Source organism: Geospiza fortis, unplaced genomic scaffold, assembly GCF_000277835.1.
Source record: "Geospiza fortis unplaced genomic scaffold, GeoFor_1.0 scaffold546, whole genome shotgun sequence".
In the NCBI taxonomy this organism is placed as follows: Eukaryota; Metazoa; Chordata; class Aves; order Passeriformes; family Thraupidae; genus Geospiza; species Geospiza fortis.
In genome coordinates this window covers 330255-351277 of record NW_005054612.1, presented here as the reverse complement: position 1 = coordinate 351277, position 21023 = coordinate 330255, and the positions used below count along the sequence as shown (strand labels likewise).

General features: G+C 59.6%; 1 protein-coding gene across 4 annotated transcripts in view; it reads right to left on the bottom strand.

Annotated features, from left to right (window-relative positions):
* BAIAP2 (BAR/IMD domain containing adaptor protein 2) overlaps positions 1 to 20266 on the bottom strand; it is a 29441-nt gene extending 9175 nt beyond the window's left edge. For all 4 annotated transcript variants that reach the window (XM_031064653.1, XM_031064656.1, XM_031064655.1 and 1 more), the window contains exons 1-6: positions 20195 to 20266; positions 18083 to 18169; positions 9855 to 9916; positions 9577 to 9648; positions 9040 to 9177; positions 629 to 781 (exon numbers count right to left, since the gene is read on the bottom strand). In XM_031064653.1, the coding sequence (XP_030920513.1) occupies positions 629 to 781; positions 9040 to 9177; positions 9577 to 9648; positions 9855 to 9916; positions 18083 to 18169; positions 20195 to 20264 (582 nt within the window). In that variant the 5' untranslated portion in view covers positions 20265 to 20266. The remainder of the gene's footprint in view (positions 1 to 628; positions 782 to 9039; positions 9178 to 9576; positions 9649 to 9854; positions 9917 to 18082; positions 18170 to 20194) is intronic.
* Between the last annotated feature and the right edge of the window lie 757 nt (positions 20267 to 21023).

Here is a 21023-nt window from a genome sequence, read left to right as displayed (position 1 = left end):
GCTTTTCCTGCACTTCACCAAGCCAAGCGTGGATCCGTGCTGTGGATGTGCCAGGACAGAGCTGACTAATGCCAGCTCCCTCTCCTGCTCCAGTGCCAAGCGTGGTGGTGACAGATGGCTGCTGTGAGCCTCGGAGGGCGGCGCTGGGGAACAACCAGAACGCAGCACGAGGCTGCAGGAGCAGCACCAGCCCCTGTCTGGGTGGATCCTGCTCCACGCAGCTGCTGCAGCTCCCCAGGCGGGCAGGGGCAGCTCCAGCCCTGCTCCAGGGGCAGCGGGTGGGGGGCCTGCCATGGGCAAGGGGGATTTGGAGCAGCTGCTCCTGCTGGGGAGGATCTTCCCTGGAGTCACCTGCTGGTCACCACCCCCTCGGTCCCTGAGTGTGTCCCTGTGTCTGTCCCTTTGTGTGTGTCCCTGTGTCTGTCCCTTTCCCTGTGTGTGTGTCCCTGTCCCTGTGTGTATCCCTGTGTGCGTGTGTGTATCTGTCCCTGTCCCCGTGTGTGTCCCTGTGTGTGTGGGGGGGGCTGCACCAGCTGTGGTTTTCTGGAGCTCAGGCTGTTCTATGGGGTGCAGCACCCACGCAGTGCCAGGGCAGCCAGGGCTGGCTCTGGCGGTGCCCCTCACTCACCTTGGCATGGTAGGTGATGGCGCTCTTGGCCACCGCGCACTGCTTCTCCACCAGGAAGCAGAACCGCCGCCTCTCCTCCGTCAGAGCTGTCTTGTAGCCATCAGACACGTAGTTCTCCAGCTCCCCTTGCTTGTTGCTGATGGCTTCGATGTACTGCGAGAGAGAGAGGAGCAGGGAAGGGGCTGCTGGCAGTGCCATGGGGCAGGCAGTGCTGCAGAGAGGGGCGGGAGGGACCCTGGCATGGGACAGACACAGGGACAGACAGAGGGACACACACACAGGGGACAGACAGAGGGACACACACACAGGGACACACACCCAGGGAAACACACAGGGAAATGCACAGGGACACACACACAGGGACACATACACACCCAGGGACACACACACACCCAGGGACAGACACAGGGACACACACGTGTGCCTGCACACCCCCCAGCCCCTTACTCATGGCAGCCCCCACGCGGAGCTGACTCAGCCGTGGGTGCCCAGCACGAGCTGTACCCGCAGCCCCCGCTCAGCACCGGGCACGGGGGTGCCCCGGGGCTGGCAGGGGCTCCCACAGCCCCCGGCTCAGCCTGGCACAAACCAGGGCAGATCCCAGCCTGCTCTGGCATCGCCCGGGCTGTGCCGGGCCCCTGCCCGCTGCTGAGGGGTGGCACAGGGACCTGGCACACACGGGGGTGCCAAGGGGACCCTGCCACACACAGGGCCACCAGCACCCCTGAAACTGCCAGCAGTGCCTTCAGCCTGTATTCACCACAGAGGACACAGAGGTGGTGCTGGGCAGTGCCACACGCTGGCACAGGGCGCCCTGGCTGTGCCCTGGTGCCACACCTGGGCTGGCAGACACGGTGGCCCTGCCAGGCTGGCAGCTGGAGGCTCCTCTGCTGGCTCCTGCTCTCCTGTGATGGTGACAGCAGGGCTGTGCCACACTGGGCTCTGCCAGCACCACACCTGGCACAGCAGCAGCACACGGGGGAACCCCCAGCTGCTTTGCCCTGTGTGATGGAAAGGTGGCACAGGGGACTCCAGGGACAGCACCAGCCTCCCTGAACACACGAGGCGCCCCCAGCTCCCTGACCTGGCCACTTTGCCCTCCCTTCATCCCTTGGGATGCTGCCAGCTCCCAGCTGCCCTGTGGCACCAGGGGAGCAGCCCTGAGAGCAGCACCTCCTGCCCATCCCTGTGCCACACTGTGACACCTCCCTGCCACCACCTCTGCCCTGGGACAGTGGCACCATGACACTGAAAAGCCCCAACAGCCCCAGCCCAGGCAGGACTGGACCTGCTTCAGGCAGCCCAAGCTTCTCTGAGCTGGGAATTAAACTGGAAATTCAGCGCCCAGAGCAGCTTTGCTGCTTCTTCACGGGTATCAGTTATTTTTAGCATGCTACAATATTTATTAAGAGATACATAAAATGGAGCAAACCAACAAAAGCAGCAAGATTCGGTGACATCCCAGACTTCAAAGGGGGATTATTTTGGGGCTGGACCTGCTCCTGGCTCCCACCCTGCTCTGAGCACTCCCTGAGAGCAAGACCCAGTGCAGGGTTGTGGCCAGCAGCTTTTGGGTCTCCCCACATTGCACCAACCCGGGTGAGAGAAAGAGCACCAGTGAGACATGGATTAAAACCCCATTTTGCAACCAACGCCGTATTTCAAAAGAGAATTTTCCCCACCAAAATGAGAAAATCCAGGGCGAACGCCCGTGGCCATGAGGAGGAATCAGTGAAGGGAGCTGGGCTGATGGCTCTGGGCACACACAGGGGGAAGGGATGGAGGTTTTGGCATCACCCCAAAGCAGAGGCACAGGGCATGGCACTGGGAATGCCAGGCAGCACCAGGCTGTGCTGGGGCAGCGTGGCACAGGAGGAGGCAGCAGCAGCCCCGGGCACACAGAGCCCCCAAAGGAGGAGGAGGAGGAGGAAGCGCTGGGGAAGGCTCCTGCAGCGGGCTCAGGACGGCAGCAGCCGCCTCCTCCCGGGTATTATTAGCCTGGAACAGCTCAGGGACAGAGCCCAGAGGCAGCAGCCTGGCAGTGGGGATGGGAGCTGGGGAGGGGTGCCCCCGGGCCAGCCCCAGTGCCAGCCCCAGTCCCAGGCTGGAGAGCCCCCTGCCCCTCCAGCTCAGCCCCACTGTGCCTGGGATGCACCAAGCCCTGCTGCCCACACTCATCCACACCAGGGGCAGCTCCACAAGAGGTTCTACCCCAGGGGAAGGGGCAGGAGAGCTCCCCCTCCTGCAGAGCCCCGTTTCTGGAAGGGAAGCACACCCCTGACAGCGCCCGAAATAGCAGGAGCACACACGGACCCCGATCCCCATTCATTTAATTAATTTAATTCTCCCCCACCATCCTGCCTAATTTACTAACTGGGCCACCAAGAAGGAGAAGGTGAGGAGTGAGAAGAGCTCAGCTGCAGCTGATTTGGCTCAGATTCCCTGCAGGATCCCCATGCCTGGGTCAGGCACGGCTCCAGCCCAGACACCACACACGGAACAGGGAGAAGCCCTGATCCTGGCAGCGTGAGGGCTCCAGCTCCCAGCAGCATTTAAATCCACAGGTCCGAGCCTTATTTACAGCCCGGGCTGGTTTTGCAAGGCTGCTGCTGATTGCTGAGCTGAGCAAGGCTTGTCTGAGCCAGTCGGAACACGCCGCTCCGCAGCGCAGAGCCCACGCTCCAAACTTAGTGCTCAGAGCTTTATATACTCCATGGAAATGTGCTCCTGTGCCACGGATTTACCCAGAGCCCAGCTTTACACGCTGTTCCAGCACAAAATGGCGAGCCACACTCCTTGTTCACGAGGTGGTGTTCAGTTTGGGTTCGCTCACATTGACAGTGGGCTGTCAGATAACGCTCAGGAAGGCAAATTTAAATCAAAAGCCTGTTAAACATGCCAGATGCACAGGGGGAAAGCAACACATGAAGCACAGTGTGAGATCTCGGGGCTGCACTCCAAGGAGAAGCTCTGCCTTGCCCAGGAGTGAGGCTTCACCTGCAGCCAGGTGCCCACCAGGACCCCAGGGCTGCTGCTCTGGTCTCCATTCCCAGAAATGGGGGAATCTCAGCCACCCCACCCTGAAGCACAGCCAAACCTCTGCAGCTTGGCATGCCCTGATCCCCTGACAGGGCTGGGGGAAGGGGCTGCCCTGCCAGGCTCAGCAGCTTCTCCAAAACCCCCCTGACAAGCACAAAGCACTCCAGCACTGTAAACGGAGACCTTGACTGATTGAGGTTGTCAGCTTCAAACTCACACGTTGAGAATCATCTAAATAAAATCCCTGGTTGGAAGGAGGAGAGAGAAACCCCACTTGTGATCTGAGCAGGGCTGGTGGCTGTGCCCAAAGCCAGGGCACACACCAGAGCCACCCAAGAGCTCCAGAAAATCTTTTCTGGGTTTCTAGGTTGGAGAGGCCTCAAATAACTCCCCCGTGCCGCGCCCCCCTCCCGCATCCACTTCCAATGCAGCGGGAGCTGCTGACCTAATTAGCAGTGTCAGCACGTGGGGCACAGCCCTGGGCACTGGGAGCCTGCCAGGATGTGCCACGGGGCCAGGCTGGCACAGCCAGGGCCCTGGGTATGGAGGGGCTCAGCCAGGGACCCCCAGAGTGGGCACAGGAGCGGGGCTGGAGCCACAGAGAGCAGTGCCAAAGCCACCCTGCCAGGGAGGGCAGTGCCTGTGCCACCCCTGCCATGGAGGGCAGTGCCAAAGCCACCCTGCCATGGAGGGCAGTGCCAAACCAGGCTGGGTCACCCCGTGGGTCAGACAGGGAATTAGGAGCAGCAGATGAAAAGGGAACGAGCTGCTGCCAAGCCACAGCTTGGGCAGCCACTGATGTCTTGCACAGAAAGGCAGGGAGGGCACACAGACCTGGCAGGGAGGGCACTCAGCCCTGCCACCTCCCCAAGGCCAGCACGGTGACAGCTCAGGGGATGGAGATCAAGGAGCAGCTGAGAAATGTCGAGCCCTGAGCTGCAGGAGCACACTGCAGGATCACACACTGCTGTCAGTGCAGGTGGAGCAGCTCCAGCCCAGCCTCTGAAAGCACAGCCTGGCTGGGAAATGAGTTCAGAGCTGCCATCCCAGCCAGGAACGTGCAGACACAGGGAACAGGAGCCAAGGGCTGAGCTCCACACAGAAACCATCACTCCAGATCATTCCTGGTGTGTTTGGCACCCAGCAGGCTGAGCCAAGGGCCAGCCCCAGGGACAAGAGGGGACTCCCAGCAGGCAGGAGCTGCCCTGGGGTCACCAGCACAGCCCAGCCCTGAATTTTGGGGCCAGAAAGCCAAGGGGAGCACGTGGCAGCAGCAGCAGGAGGGATGCAGGGCAGGGAGGGGCTGTGCCCACTGCAGCTCTCGTACCAAGGAAGGATTGGTCAGGACCAGTGGCACAGAGCAGTGAGAAAAGAGAAAGGAAAGGTCAGGGGAGGGAGAGGGCTGTGCTGGATCGATGCAGGAGCCTGAAATACCTGGAAGGAGTAAACACAGACAGAAGGGAGGGTTTGCTTAGGCAGCCATGAGGGAGAAGAGCTAGAAATGGGATAGGATTAAAAAGAAGTTGGGATGGGGAAGGGCATCTGAGCAGGCAAACCTGCTGAAACCCCAGCACAGCACAGAGGCAAAGTGAGCAGAGCAGGGATGCTCAGCCCGGAGAGCTTTTCCTCATTCCCAAAATGCTGCTTGTGGGGCAGCTGGCGGGGCCTGGAGCAGCCCCAGGGGTGGCACTGTCCCCTCCTGCAGCCCCCCAGCCCTGTGTGCCACCCAGAGAGCTCGGGTGCTGTGTCCAGCCAGGCACGGCAGTGCTGGATCCCAGTTTGGGGCTATCCCAGCCTCTCCCAGAGCCAGGAAGGAGAGCAGAGCTCGGGATGAGCCCTGACCCAACCTCTCCTGTGCTATGGCAAATAAAACAGCCCTACAGCAGGGAATGGCCACACACAGCCCAAACACATTTCCCTGCCTTCTGTGGGGTCACTGACCCTGCAGGAGCCCCCCAGAACCACAGCAGAGCCCTGCAGGTTTAACAACCTCCCCCTGCCCCGCTCAGCACCAGCCCCCGGGCAGGAGGGAAGCCCTGATGTGCTCCCCAGCAGCCTCCCCTGCTCAGCTCTGCAGGATCAGAGCTGGGCCACGGCTGCTGATAGACATCCAGGGTGAAGGGAAAGGCAGAGCAGGGGAGCCAGGGGAGGCAGCCCCAGAGCTGGGCACGCCAGGCTGCCCCCCTCCCCTGGGCAGGGCTGTCTGCCCTCGTTTGTCACATCTGCAGCAGCCCCAGCCCCGCACACATGGGCTGTTACATAAAACCCTGAGAGCAGAGCAGCAGGGGAACGCTGGCTCCAGCCAGCCTCACCTTCCCCTGCCCCAACCCTTCCCCAGTGCAGGGACAGCCCGGGTCAGCAGCTCAGTCTGCACAGATCTGGTACCGAGTGCTCATGGCACAGCCCTGAGCTGCACAGGCACCCCCAGGAACATCCCTGGATCCAGGGGCAGCCACAGCTCCTCTGGCACCCTCTGCCAGGGCCTCACCCCTGGCAGGAATTGGAATTTCTGCCCCATATCCACCCCTGCCATCTGACAGCGGGGAGCCATTCCCCCTGTCCTGTCACTGCAGACCTTGTCCAAGGTCCCTCTCTTGGAGCCTCCTTAGATACTGGAAGGGATTTCTTTCTTCTCTCTTCCCCTCCCCGGGTTTGGTACATGTCCTCCCTCAGCCTAAATCCCAGCCAAACCTGGACAGAGTCACCTGGAGCTGCTGAGCTCGGAGTCCTTCCCCATCTGACTTTCACACAAACCTCATAACCTGGTTTGTGCAAACTCCCTGCCATTTCCAGCTTCCTGACCTACACCTAAAATTATTTCTCCTGGTGGGAATACCCCAAATGAGGTTTCAATGACAAAAGTTGATAAAACCCCACAGGTTATTTGGCACAGTGGTGTTTAAAACATTGCCATGGGTGAAGGCAGGGGCTGAGCTGGGCTCCCTCTGCCCACCCAGGGTCACCCACTGCCACCTGGGCCAGGCAGAGCCTTTCAGGACAAACACCCAGCCCCAGCCCTGCTATTTACGCTGAATCACAGCCAGTTTAGTCTCAGCCCCATGCAGAAATCCAATTGCTCACAGTGCTAATATGATTTGATAAATACTTTGAACCAACATAACTTCATTGCTGAGCTGCTGATTCAATCCAGGTCCCAAACCCATCATGACCTTGATTTCATGGCCTGATCACAACCAGCCCTTAATGAAATTACAGCACTTGAGCTTCCTTGGCGATTGTTTAATCTTAATATTGTTCTCATTCTTCTCCATCAGAGATGTGAAGTGAGTGGGGTTGGTTTGTTCTCCTGCTTTTCAGCAGGGTCAAGCCCCATCTCAGTCCCTCCACGAGGAAGATGAGGCACGTGAGGCTCCCAGCCCTCACTCCTTGGGTGGAACAGCAGCTCAGGGCTGATTCCCAAGGAATAAAAGCCTGGCTGAATGTGGCACTCAGCAGGAACAACCCCAAGCACAGCATTGCTGCTGCCCAGGGAGCTGGGACAGCACTCCTGCAGCCCTTGGAGCTGTTCTGAGCTGCTCAGTGAGGCTGGGCTGCAGACCAGGGGTGTTTGAACCCCTCATGCTGCAACACTCATTGGGAGAACTCCCCCAAAAAAAGCAGTAGGAGACAGGGGCCAGGTGATGTGGGACGTGCAGACAGCCTGCACCAGCTCTGTGCATGCCATGAGGGCTGGTGCAGCTCAGGAGAAGCCTCCTGCAAGAGCCTGTGAGCATCTCACCCCCTCCAAAGCCTCTGCTGGGTGCAGTCCCTGCTGGGTGCAGTCCCTGCTGGAGCCCAGGGTGCATTTCTGCTTTACACAGGGGAACAGCTGAATGGAGCAGGTGAGAATGGAACAGCAGGTGAGATGTCTGTGCTCCTGCCCTGGGCTCTCTGATCCAGCAGGGTGGGAACACAGCCAAGGGCTGTTCTCAGCCAAAAGCAGGGCCAGGGTGGCCCCAGAGCTGCTCTGACTCTGGCAGACATTACATAAACCCGGGGTCCCCGCAGGACAGTGCTGGCAGCACGTGTCCCCTCTCCCTGGCAGCCGGTGACAAGCCGTGGTCACTGCACAGGCGGTGCAGAGGCAGAAAGGAGCCAGCTCTGCCTCCTGCAGCATTAAACACGGAGGGAGATGATGACAGAGCACCAGACTCCTGGCTGGCAGCTGCTCCAGCAGCTTCACAGGAGCAGCCTCCATTAGAGCAGGATGTGACTGCTGCCTCCAAGGAGGTGACACTTCCCCTAGCAGCAGCTTCTCCCACGAGGAGAGAAGGAACCGGGGCATGAGGAGAGTGCAGCAGCCCTGGCTGGTGGCTCTGCGCTCCCCAGGCACAGCCTGGAGCAGCAGCAGCATCCAAACCATCCCCAGGGCCTTCAGCACTCCCACGACACACCAGGGGTCTGGCAAGGGGCCACAGGGGTGGCTTGGGGCCAGCTCAACAAACCATGCAATGCAGGGTGCCACATCCCCAGCACAAACATCACTCTGCCAGAGACTAAATGCCACCAAATGCCACCAAATTCACCCCCAGGAGCACCCCCAGTGTCCAGGTCCCTTTCAGCAGACACAGATCTCTGACATGTGAAGAACAGACCCTGGTGCCAACATCACACACACACCCTGCCCTGAGCACAGGGCCAAGCCATGCCTGGCTGCAGGAATTCACCTCCCCCTGCCCAGGCACCCCTGGTGCCACCATGGCTCAGTGCCCGCAGCTCCTGCAGCAGCTCCCACTGCCAGCCTGGGCACCCTGGGGCACCAGGAACCCCTGGAGATCCCTGGATGGGGCCAAGGGCACGGTGAGGAGGGCACAGAGGGCACAGCAGAGGGCCCAGGGCACAAACCCCTCCTGTGGATCCCACGAGTGCCACAGCCCCTGGGCACTGCCAGGATGTGCCCAGGGTGCCCCTCAGGGAGAGCCAGGGCTGGCTCCCCCTCAGTGGGAGCTGTGCCTCCCCCTGCCCACCCCCAGCACACATCACACTGCTCTGATTCACCACTGCCACCCCCGCAGGAGGGGGCACAGGCACAGAACACACACAGGAAAACACCAGAACACACCAGAACACACCAAAAACCCCTCCTGGGCACCATGGAGCAGGCAGAGCAGGAAGTCATGCTCCTGGGGCCATTGCTGAGGTGACAGCAGTGGGACAGGTGGTTGCAGCAGGGGCAGGCAGCTCCAGCCCCACCCTGCCCTGTGCCCATGGGCACAGCCTGTGCCAGGGCTGGCTGCCACCCCCTGCCACCCACAGCCCCCAGCAAAGCCTTCCCCGGGGCTTTGGCACAGCCCCACCACCCCCAGGGGTGTCCCCAGCCCTACCTGCAGCTCCCTGTCCCCTCTGGTGTCCCCCAGTGTCCCCAGCCCTACCTGCAGCTCCTTGTCCGAGTACTTCTGGGGGTTCTTGCTGCCCTGGCTCTTCTTGCGCAGCTTCTTCAGCTCAGCCTGGCACTTGTCCAGCGAGTCCCCCTTGCTCCTCTGCTCGGTCTGGTATTTCTTCAGCGCAGCCTGGAACCACAGGGGACACCTCTGAGCCCTCCCAGTGCCAGGGGGGACAGGAACAGGCACAGCCCTGGGACAGGGGCACCCCCAAAGCCCAGGGGGCACACAGGGGACACAAGGGGCACTGTCCTGGGTGTGGTGACACCAGTGACACCCAGCTGTGAGCAGGGGAACCCCCAAATCCAGGGGGAACACAGGGAGCACTGTCCTGGGTGTGGTGACACCAGTGACACCCAGCTGTGACCAGGGGAACCCCCAAACCCAGGGGGCACACAGGGAGCACTGTCCTGGGTGTGGTGCCACCCAGCTGTGGCTCGCTGTGACACAGGGAGCAGTGCCAGGGCAGCCCCAGGGCAGTGCCAGACACACAGACACACAGACTCACAGACAGACACACAGACTCACACTCAGGTACCGGGAGTCCAGCTCCACCTTCTGCTCCAGCTGTGTCAGGAGCTCGTTGTGGAAGGACTTGAGCTGCAGGGAGACAGGAAACACACAGAGATTGCTTGGGGGGCACTGGGGGCACTGCAGAGGGGCTGCAGGGCTCAGAGAGGATGCCCAAGCACTGCAGAGCCTTTGGAGCTCAGAAGGCCATGGCAGAGGGGCTGCTGGCATCTGGACAAGGCATGGAAAGCATTTCCCGCTGCGAGGGGCCCTGGCACACCAAGCTGGGCACTCACCATCTCCTCCAGCTGGTTCTGGATCTGCCTGTGCACCTCGGCCATCTGGAAGAGCACGTCCCCTGCAAGACAGCACAGGGAGGGCGTGAGGCACCGAGCCCAGGGGACAGCCAGGGCTGGGGCAGCAGCCAGGAGGGGTCCCCAGCCACACCTGGGGTACCCCTGTGCCCACCTTGTGGAGCTGCAGGGAGCCAGTGCTCACCTGGGACACTGGGACAAGCAGGCAAAGCTTGGGAGGCAGGGGGGGAACCAGGAGCAGGACCCCAAATCCAGGGGCAGCCCATGATCCCCTGGCCAGCACAGGGACAGGGACAGGACAGCCCTGGCACTCAGAGCAGGGCACAGGACAGGCACAGCCCTGGCACAGAGCAGGGAACCAGGACCAGGACCAGAAAACCAGAACCAGAACCAAGACCCCAAATCCAGGGGCAGCCCTTGCCCCCCTGGCCCAGCACAGGGACAAGGACAGGGACAGGACAGCCCTGCACCCAGAGCAGGGCACAGGGCTAAGCCCTGGGATCCCCACTGCAGCCACGGAATCCCAGCTCTGTTCTGGCACTTCCTTTGATTTTTCTGACTTTCCCCATGCTGCAGCCCCACGCCCAGAGCTGTTCCTGCAGGAAGGGCTGTGTCCTGCCCCAGCAGCAGCCCAGACACACTCAGGAGCATCCTTCAGGAGCAGAGCCAGTACCAAGAGCCCTGTGAGTGCATCAGAGCGAGCCTGGGGTCAGCCCAGCTCTGTCAGCTCCTCTCAGGGCTGGCTCTGGAAGCTTTTCCTCCCAGCATGGCAGGCTGCAGCTGCCCAGGAGGCTCCCAGCCTCTGTGGGGCTGTTTGTACATGCAAGGCAGCATCTCCCTGGAGTGAGGGAGGAGTGGGAGCCTCCCCCAGCACAGCTGGGCCAGCCCCAGCCTGTCCCCAATGTCCCCCCATGTCCCTGGCACATGAGCCATGTCCCAGCTGAGTGTCAGCACCCCCAGGTGACCAGGAACAACCTGCCTGTGCTCCCCTGCCTGCAGCAACCCATGCTCTGCACCACACTCTGCGTCCCAAACCCTTCTGCAAACATGAAAATCCCATCCTGGGCAGGCTCTGCCCCCTCTGCTGCAGTGCCAGGGCCACTGTCCCCTGTGCCCCCTGAGCTGCAGCAGTGCCCAGGGTGCCCCACAAACGAAGGGAGAGGTGCCCAGGGGGTCCCACAAAAGGACCTGCATACTGTGAGCTGCTTCACAAAACCCTACAGGCCATGGGAGACTGAGACATCTCACCCCAAAGCCAGCCCAGAGCTGCAGGGATGACGGTAAACTGTGACTGAGCAGCAGGATTTGAACTGAATCCCCTAAAACACATTGTGAATTCCCACAGGGCACCTCTGCCACCCCATACCTGCACACTGTGAGCTGCTTCACAAAACCCCACAGAGCATGGGAGACTGAGACGTCTCACCCCAAACCCCGCTCAGAGCTGCTAAACTGTGGCTAAGGGATACCAGAGAAGCTGGGAAGCCTCAACAGCCCAAAATCCGCCTTGCAAAAGAGCCCGTGGCACTGTGAAATTGTGGGGGACACCCCAGGGCGGCAGGGATGGGGCTGGGGCTGTGTCCCAGCCCTGGCAGCAGCACAGCCACCCACAGCAGGGCCGCTCCCATCAGCTGCCACAGGGATTTGGGGACATCCCCCTGCGCTGCCCCTGTGCAGCAGGACAGAGCCCAGGCCAGCTGGGAGCTGCCAGGACACACATCCTGCAGGTGGGGAAGCCGGGGAGCCTCTCAGGGTACAAAGAGAGCCCGGCACGGGGAGGAGGAGCTGCAGCTCAGGGCTGACTCACAGTATCGCCCTGGAGAGGAACCACAGCAGCACTGACAGCCCTGCCCTTCCACACCCACCCACAGCGGGCAAACAGGTTGTTCCACATCCCTGCTGGCACCAGGACAGCCAGCTCGGCCCCTGCAGAGGGTGAAGCAGCGGCAGCCCAGCTCCCCAGGGTTTGCTCTGCAGCTCTCAGAGACTCGGGGTTATCTTCTGACCCCCCTGTAAAACAGGACGTGGGGCATTTCTAATGGAAACACCAAGGATCATTAATCAAGGAGTTAAACTGCTCACAGGCAGAAGGTGGGCAGGGCTGGCTGTCCTGCAAGGGTGGCAGGAGATGGTGCCCAGTGCCAGGGGAACATCTCCCAGCACCAGCACCCTGGCTATCCCAGGATCACGGCCAGGACTTGGGCACATCCCCTAAAAACCAGCCAGCACTAACCCTGCTCACACAGCACCTCGGTGCTGGGGATCTGATGCAGCCAAATTTGAGGCAGAACCAGCACAGGCAGAGGTGGCACCTGGGGCAGGCTGTAAAGGTGGAACCAGTGACCCTGAGGGCTCTTCCAGCCTGAGCAATCCCACTGGGAACTCCTGCAGGGTGTTCCTGTGTATTTTTGTGTTCCCCCAGAGCAGCACAGCGTGCCCCAGGCTCAGAGCAGCCCCTTCCAGCCCAGGCTCTGAGCTGCAGGATCCATCCGTGTGCAGGGGGAAGGAGACAGCGTGGGGAAACAACAATCAGCTCGGGGGAACCATCAGCTTGGGGAAACCATCAGTGTGGGGGAACAACCAGCTTGGGGGAACCATCAGTGTGGGGGAACAACCAGCTTGGGGGAACCATCAGTGTGGGGGAACCATCAGTGTGGGGAAACAACCAGGCTGGGGGAACAACAATCAGCTTGGGGGACCCACCAGCTTCTCCTCTGCAGCTGACTCATCCCTTTCTTCTCCACCAGGGTTTCACTTCTGCCAGCCCAGAGGACTGGGCCATGTGCTGATAACCCACCAGCCCCGCCTGGCACTGCCCGAGGCGATTTTCCTTTGTTTATTAACACACCAGGTAAAGGGAGCAGAGCAGCTTCCCAAGGCAGCCTGGCTGGGGCTCCCAGATCATGGTAACCGGTCCCATCAGGCTGGGCAGTGGCCACCGAGCCTTCCAGCAGGGATACAGCACTGGGATGCACCCCTGGGATGTTCTGTGCCTCCCACAACCCCCCTGGATGGGGCCAGTGCTGGGTCTGTGCCAGGATGGACAGCCCAGCGAGCCCCCAGTGCTGTGCCAGGAGCTGTACTGGTGGCACTGGTTAATTCAGAGCTGTACTGGTGGCACTGGTTCATTAAACCACATTGGGTTAATTAAACCCCCACATTGCCCAGCCCAGCCTGTGTGACCCGACCCCTCCGGCACCCTGGCAGCTCCAGAGGGGCAGCAAAGCCCTCCAGGACCTGGAGCTGGCCACAAACCCCCTGCCCAGAGCTGCCAAGCCCCCCCATGCTGAGGGAGGGCAGAACCCAGCCCTGGGCACACACAGGGACCCCTCCATCCCCCTGGGCACACACAGGGACCCCTCCATCCCCTGGGCACACACAGGACCCTCCATCCCCTGGGCACACACAGGACCCTTCCATCCCCCCAGCACAGGTCCAGGGGACCCTGGGAGCTGTCACCATCAGCAGGGAAGGTGACACCCAAACTTTGCACACCTCTGCCACAGGCTGGGAGCCCCAGCCAGGCCACATGGGCCTCACAGATGCTCATTCACAACCCTGCTCCTCCTCCTCCTCCACCCACAAACACAGGTGGTGAGAACCAGCCTGGACTGGCTGCTCCTCATGGCAGGGATGGAGGCAGCAGAAAAACCCATCCAAGGCAGCAGAAAGCTGGAAAAGCCCTTCCCAAGGCAGCAAAGGCTTTCAGAGGGCTGTCCTGTGTCTCTGCACCCTCATTCCTGCAGCCTCCCTTCCTCCAGCAGCACAAAGCTGTCACCCACAAGGTCTTAGGTGCCTTGTTAAGCCCAAATTTAAAGGATCCCCAGCCAGGAGCTCACCTCCACAGCAGGGACAGTGCCACAAACCACAGGAAAACATTTCCTGGAGCTCTGTGTCCTCCTGGGCACTGCCCTGACTGGGTCCCAGTGGGCACCTGTGGGATCCATCTCCTCCCCTATCCACACCCGTGCAGGGCAGGAAGGACCTGCCCAAAACGCCCCCCCAAATCCAATAAACAGGTTAATCCCTGCTCCCAGGGGATCTGGTGCAGCACAAAGCCTCTGAAGCACCGGGAGCAGGACAGAGCCCGGAGCCAGGGATGGCCCTGAATCCATGGAAATGTCCCAGCCAGGCTGGACAGGGCTTGGAGCACCTGGACAGTGGAAGGTGTCCCTGCCCATGGCAGGGGTGGGGCTGGATGAGCTGTGAAATCTCACCCAAGCCATTAAGGTGCCACATCCCGATTTTAGCGTGGAAATAAAAAGCCATTGTGTGCCAGGGGCTCCTTTCAGCTCCACAATGGCTCGGTAATTGCTGCCTGTGCTGCCCTTTCACAGCTGCCGTGTCACCCAGGGCAGCTGCACTCCGCCAAGGCACCTCCCAGACACCAGAGCTGAGCAAAATGCACCTCCCAAAATGCACTCCCAGCCCTGGAGGAGCTGCTCAGCCCCAGATCCCGGGGGAAACGCTCCAGCTCCGCTCTGCAGCACAAGAAAACCCCTCCCCATGACTTTGCCATGGCCCAGTTTTGAAGAAGGACAAAAGAAATGACATTTTGAGCAGCATCCAAGGGAGCCAGGCAGGAGCTGGGCAAGGGCCAAAGTCACCTGAGGACTCGTGCAGGAGGCTGGAGCTGTTGGAAGGGGCTGCTGGGCAGACACAGGCTCCTCATTTCAGATCATCTGGGCAGACACAGGCTCCTCATTTCAGATTATCCTCCCCAAAACCACCACGAGCACCAAGGGGTGAAGAACAGCCCAGGGAGCCTCTCAAGGGCACAGAGCCCATCCCAAACAGCAGGGCCTGGCCAGCAGGGACCTGCACAGGGCAGACTGACTTCTGCTGCTCTGGGACAATGACAGAGCTTCATGGGGCTGGGGACACCCCAAATGCCAGCAGTGGGGTCAGCCAGCCCTACCAGACACTGCAGCTGCTGCCCTGGGACAATGACAGCTCCACCCTGAGCTCCATGGGGCTGGGGACACCCCAAAGGCCAGCAGTGGGGTGGGACAGCCCCAGCAGACATTGCAGCTGCTGCTCTGGGACAATGACAGCCCCATTGGGGTGGTGGACACTCCAAAGCCCCAGCTCTGCCCACCCTAAAGCTCAGCCAGCCCCTGCAGACACTGCAGCTGGAACTGAGCTCCCAGAGCCGATTACAGCCCAAGGGCATTACTGCTGTTCTTGCTGCCACCCTTCCTTTCCCACACAGGATTATCCTGTCTGCACACAGCTCCCAAAATCTGATGGGGAATTCAGGAAAATGCCCCGTGCTGGGCCCAGAGCTGAGCTCCAGAGGGCTCCCTGTGCCAGGAGAGAGAGCTGCAGGTGTCCCCCTGCCTTGGGACACCTCCTGGGGCAGAAAGGACAGCGGGGACAAGCACCCAGCTCAGCACAGAGAGGGCTGGCAGGGAAAACAGTCACCTCAGGCTTTCCCCATGGAGGAACATGAGCTGCAGTCCTGACAGAGCACCCACAGTCCTGGCTGACACCTTCACACAATCACAGAATAATGAGGCTGGCAGAGACCTCTGAGATCATCGAGCCCAACCTGTGCCCCAACACCTCAATCAGACTATAGCACCAAGTGCCATGGCCAGGCTTTTTTTAAACACATGTGTCAGCACAGAAAGGCAAAAATCCTCAGCATCCAGAGCTCCAACATCTGCTCTTTGGGCCAGCCCAATCTCAGCCCCCACTTCTCCCTCCAGCTCCATCCCAATCCCCATCCCTGCCTTTCTGCCGGCCAGATTTTGGCAGAAAAGTGATATTACACACTTCTAATCAACTGCACAGCTGTAATGTCAGTGCTACCAATCAATTCTGGGAGCCTTTTCCATGGCCTCAGGTCAAAATGCAGTGCTCTCCTGGGAGTCAGAGTGTGCCACAAAATCACAGAATGATGAGGTTGGAAGAGACCTCTGAGATCGAGTCCAACCTGTGCCCTAACACCTCAACCACACTCTAGCACCAAGTGCCATGTCCAGTGTTGATTTAAACACATCCAGAGATGGTGATTCCACCCCCTCCCTGGGAAGAGCATTCCAGTGCTTTATTATTCTTTTGGTGGAAAGTTTCTTCCTAATATCCAACCTACACCTTCCCTTCTTGAAGCAGCTTTCCCTAAAAACTCATGGAAGAAAATCAAGAAAATCCCACTCAGGGAGGGAGCTGGGGACACACCATCAATGGAAGCAGTAATTAAAAGAATTGCTATTTATTGCTCTAAAATGAATTCCCCATCCCTGGCAGTGTCCCAGGCCAGGTTGGAGCACCTGGGACAGTGGGGGTGTCCCTGCCATGGCAGGGGTGGCACTGGGTGGGTTTTAAGGTCCCTTCCAGCCCACAGCAGTCTGTGATGCTGTGAAACACCCCAGAGCCCCCTATGGCACTGCCAGCCCTGCCAGCCCAGGCAGTGACAAGGCCAAGCTGTGCCCAGGAGAGGCTGCAGCCCTGGCCAGCCCAGCCCAGCCCAGAGCAGCTCCCAGAGCAGCTCCAGCCCTGCTGACACAGCTGCTGGGAGGGGGCTGTGGCCCAGCTGCTCTCAGCCCCACGGAGCTGCAGCCACAAATGTTATCTGCACTTTCTCCTGCCCGGGGCAGCTGCCACTTCACAGCAAACATCAGCAGCATCAGCAGAGGAGCACAGGAGCCTCCCTGGGATGTGCCCACACCAGCAGGGCAAGGAGCAGCGATGTCGGAGCATTTCACAGCCCAAAATGCTCCAGCCACACATGGGGAGATGGCACCAAGGACACCAAACTCCATCCTTGGGTGAGAAAGCAGGGCCGGGGTGCCCAAAGCCAGGTGTGCAGTGTGAGCAGACCTGCCCTGCCCAGGCTCCTGCCCCTGCCCAGGCTGCCCCAAGCAGCACCTCAAACCAAAATACTGCAGCCACACACGGGGAGATGGCATCAAGGACTGTTCTGGGTGAGAAAGCAGGGCCAGAGGTGCCCAAAGCCAGGTGTGAAGTGCAGGCAGAGCTGGGGCTGCCCAGGTTCCAGCCCCTGCCCAGGCTCCTGCCCCAAGCTCCCTGGCAGGAGGGCAGAGCTGGCTGTGCCCAGCCCCAGAGAGCAGCAGGGGCAGCTCCTGCAGGCTCTGCAGCACACAGGGCTCTTTGTTTTATTTATTAAACAGCAGCAGATTGCTCCAGGCAGCTCTAATCCACACTCGGTTTCCATAGACACTCGCTGCTTCCCCAGCACAGTTCCCAGGCAGCAGCAGCAGCAGCGCTGGGGGAGCAGCTCTGACACCGAACCCAGAGCCCAGGGGCTGCTCCCCACTCCTGCAGCCTTCAGAGCCCTTTCAGCTCCAGCTCTCTGTTAATTGCCTGCCCCGGAGAGACACTTTAATGAGCACTCGGCCAGAGCTGCGGGAGGCACGGAGGAGGAGGAGGAGGAGGAGGAGGGGCTCACCTGGGACTGCAGACACCAGACCAAGGCCCATCTTGCTCCATGAGAGCCTTAACAAGGTGCAGCATCCCAGGTGGAGCTGGGACAGTCTCCTCAAACAATGGGAGAGACCTGGGAGGGTCCCCTCAAATTGTGGGGGGACCTGGGAGAGCCACCTGAGACCATGGGGGGACCTCAGAGGACCACCCTAAACCATGGGGGAACCTTGGAGGGCCCCCTCAGACCCTTGGAGGGTCCCCCCAGACCAGGGCTGTAAGAAGGGAGGACACAGGAGGATGCCTGGGCAATAGGGAGGCTGGAAAAGCAGCTGCCCTTTAAGGGATTTCCTGAGAAACGAGGGTGAGAAAGGGGAAGGAGGCAGCAGCAGTCACAGCTCGTGATGTTTGCCATGGAGTGGGCAAACACAAACCCCTGGCAGTGGGCACAGGGAGGCTCCAGCAGGGCAGGGCTGCTGCAGCCAGGGCACAGCCCCAGCCCCACAGCACAGGGGGACCCCCACAGCACAGCCCACCAGCCCTTCCCTCTCCCCTGCCCCTCCAGAGGCCCCTGAGGAGCAGCTCAGCCCCAGCTCCCCGGCCAAAACCTGCTGCTTCCCCTTCTCCAAGTGAAAACAAAGCACCACAAAACCACCCTGAGCCACAGCCCTGACACTCAGGCTATCAGGGGGTTTTCCAGGCTGCATCAGCAGTAAATCCAGAGACACTGCAAGCACTGAGCTCTGCTCGCCAGCAGCACCAAAGAACTGTTTCACTCCTGGGAATCTCCAGAAATCTCCATTCAGCAGCAAATGGGGACTTACCCAATTCTTTTGATCCTTGGCTTTCACTGGCTAACTCCCCCATCTTCACCAGAGCATCAAAGTACCCCTTGGCTGCATATGTCATGCCTAAAAAGCACCAAAAAACGAGGTTATGCTCTCCTTAAAGGCTGCTGGAACTTCTGGGGCACTGAGGAGACTCTGGACACTAAAACAGGCACTACCTCAAAGGGCCCAGCCCCACGGGGAGGGAGCACACAACAAACAGAGGAAAGGCAGCAAAGGGAGCTGGAGCAGTGAGATTACAGGGTAATTCAGCATTAGAAAAGGTGCATGCAGGACTGTGGTGGTTTCCATTGCAGTGCAAGCATCGGGCTGCTGGGAGAAATCACTGCAGAATAATTGAATATCACAGACTTTCATTACAGCTCAGCCTTGTTTGTTGACATTCCAGCTCCACGCTCCACTCTAATCAGATAAGCAGGGGGTTTCCTCTAATCACAGAACACGCTGTACAGCCCCAGCTCCAGCTTCCAGCGCTGCCCCTGCTCTGCCTCCTGGGCTCTGCCCTTCCTCCAGCTGCCCCCAGCTCGGGATCCAGGGCAGGGATGAGCCAAGCCAAGTTAAAAATTACAGGAAGACCCCTGGCTGCACAGCAGGGATGTGGGAAAAGCACAAAGGCAGTGATCCCAGTGCTTATCCCAAAGGGCCACGGCTGGTGGGACAGGGCAGCACGGGGCAAACAGCTCCACCTCCCCCAGGTAGTTAAACATCAGGAGAATCAATCAAAACCACAGTCCCAAGGGTCAGCAGCTCCTCCCCCAGTCAGACACTGCCCTGCTGCCAGGAGGGAACCAGCAGGGAAAAGCAGCCCCAAACCAGGAACCCCATTCTGCTGGGATGCCCTGGAATCTGGGAAAGCTGCTGCCGGTGGGGAGGGTGCTCTGTGCCCCAGGAATGTCTGTGCCCCAGGAATGTCTGTGCCCCAGGAATTTTGGGAAAGAGGGTGCCCTGAGCCCCTGGAATTTTTGGAAGCTGCTGCCAATGAGAAGGGTGCCCTGTGCCCCTGGAATTTCTACGCCCCTGGAATGTCTGGAAAGCTGCTGCCAGTGTGAAGGGTGCCCTGTGCCCCCTCCCTGGGGATCAGAGGGCCCTGGGCAGTGGAGCTGGACGGGCACTGCCCCGTCACGCTGGGTGAGCCATTAAATCCCAGCTCAAAGCAGTGCCCAGCGCTGGCAGGACGCTGTGTCCGGGCACCTGGGAACAGGGGGAGGGCTCAGAAACCTCCTGGGAACAGCCAGGAGCTCACCTGACCTGGGAGAAAGGAAAGGAGAGGGGGAAAAGGAGAGGGGGAAAAGGAGAGGGGGAAAAGGAGAGGGGCTGCAGGCAGGGAGCAGGATCCTCCCCAAAGGTCGGGTCCCAAAGCCTGACACTTCAGGCACCAAAGGGATTTTTTCCCCCCTGGCTGAAGGTGATGACAGACTCTGCCCCACGGGCATTTTCACTGGGATTATTCCAAAATCAAATCCAGGAGACACGTGCAGCTCTGAAGGGAGCAGAGCCCTCCCTGGAAAAACAGAGCTCTGGGTTAAGCAGAGCTTAAAGCTCCTTTAAACCCAGCTGAGGAGGGCCCGGGCAGTGCACAAAGCCAGTTTAAGTAACTCAAAATAGCCCATTTTGGGGTTTAATCAATTCCTAGCTTCCTTTTGATCACTTAAACCTACACCTCCCTAATGGCTCCCAATAGGATCCTGCATTCCCAATCAAGAGCTGCCATCAAGACTTTTGGGCTTTTCCCTTCTCTTCATTCTTCTGGGCAATTTAAACATTTCAACAGCACCTCTTTAAACAGAGCTTAAAACCTCAATTCTCAATACTTTAAACAAACATTCAAAGAACTGTTTGCAGATGTGTTTTGTTATCCTGCTGCCTCCCAGCATTTTCTCCCTGGAATCCCTCCTGCATCCATGGCCTTGCACATCACCACCCTCACAGTTCCTTCCCCATGGGAACAAGCAACTTTTCCAGAAAAAACTCAAGATTTTCAACAAAAACCCCAAAGATTTTCAACAAAAGCCCCCAAGATTTTCCACAAAAACCCCCAAGATTTTGCAGCTTTCCCCCTCCCAGCCTGGCAGCCCCAAAGTCACTTACTTGCTAAGGCTTTTTCATAGGTCTTCCCCATAGAAATGAAATTCCTGAGGCTGGGATTGAACTGCTCCATGATGGTCTAAAGGGGAGAGAACAAGGCTGGGATTAGCAGGGGTGATGGGGAGTGGGGTGAGCAGCTCCATGCTCAGCTCTGTCCTGGTAAACACAAAAAGGGAGCAAAAAATAAAAAAAATCCTCCCAGCTCCCTGAAGAGGCCCCAGGATCCTGCACTGAGGAAGATCACGCTGGGTCTGAGCACAGGAGGGACAGGAACAAGGGGGTTCTGTAGTGCCCCAGCACCAGGTGCTTTCCAGTAGAGGAAACTGAATGCCCCAACTAGAGAATTACCAGATATAGCAAAAATAACCATAATAACAACTGTAAGTGGCTGTTGGGGGCAGCAGCAGCCCTCAGACCAAGCAGGGAGGTGACCCAAGAGCTGGGGATGGTGATGTCCCAACCCCAGGATGGCCACAGAGAGCAGCAGGAAGGGCGGGAGAGCAGAATCCCAAATGTGCAGCCAGGATGGGGCAGAGCAGAACCCCCAGCAGCCCTGAGCTGTGCTGGGGGTGACACCAGGGTCCCTTGGCACTGCCCAGGGTGAGGGTCAGCGTGGGCAGCACAGCCGGAGCTCTCCTGCCCCGCCCCAGGGCCCTCAGCTCCGATGGGGGAAGGAATAATCGGCTCAGGAGAACAAGAAGGGCTCTGTGTGTGCACAGCCCTCCCCTCACCCCACCCCAAAATCCCAGATCCCCATTCCCTGCCTGCTCCCTCTGCATCCAGCCCAGCCCCAGAGCCGGTCCTGAGCCCCTGCCCCACCTAGGGGACACCG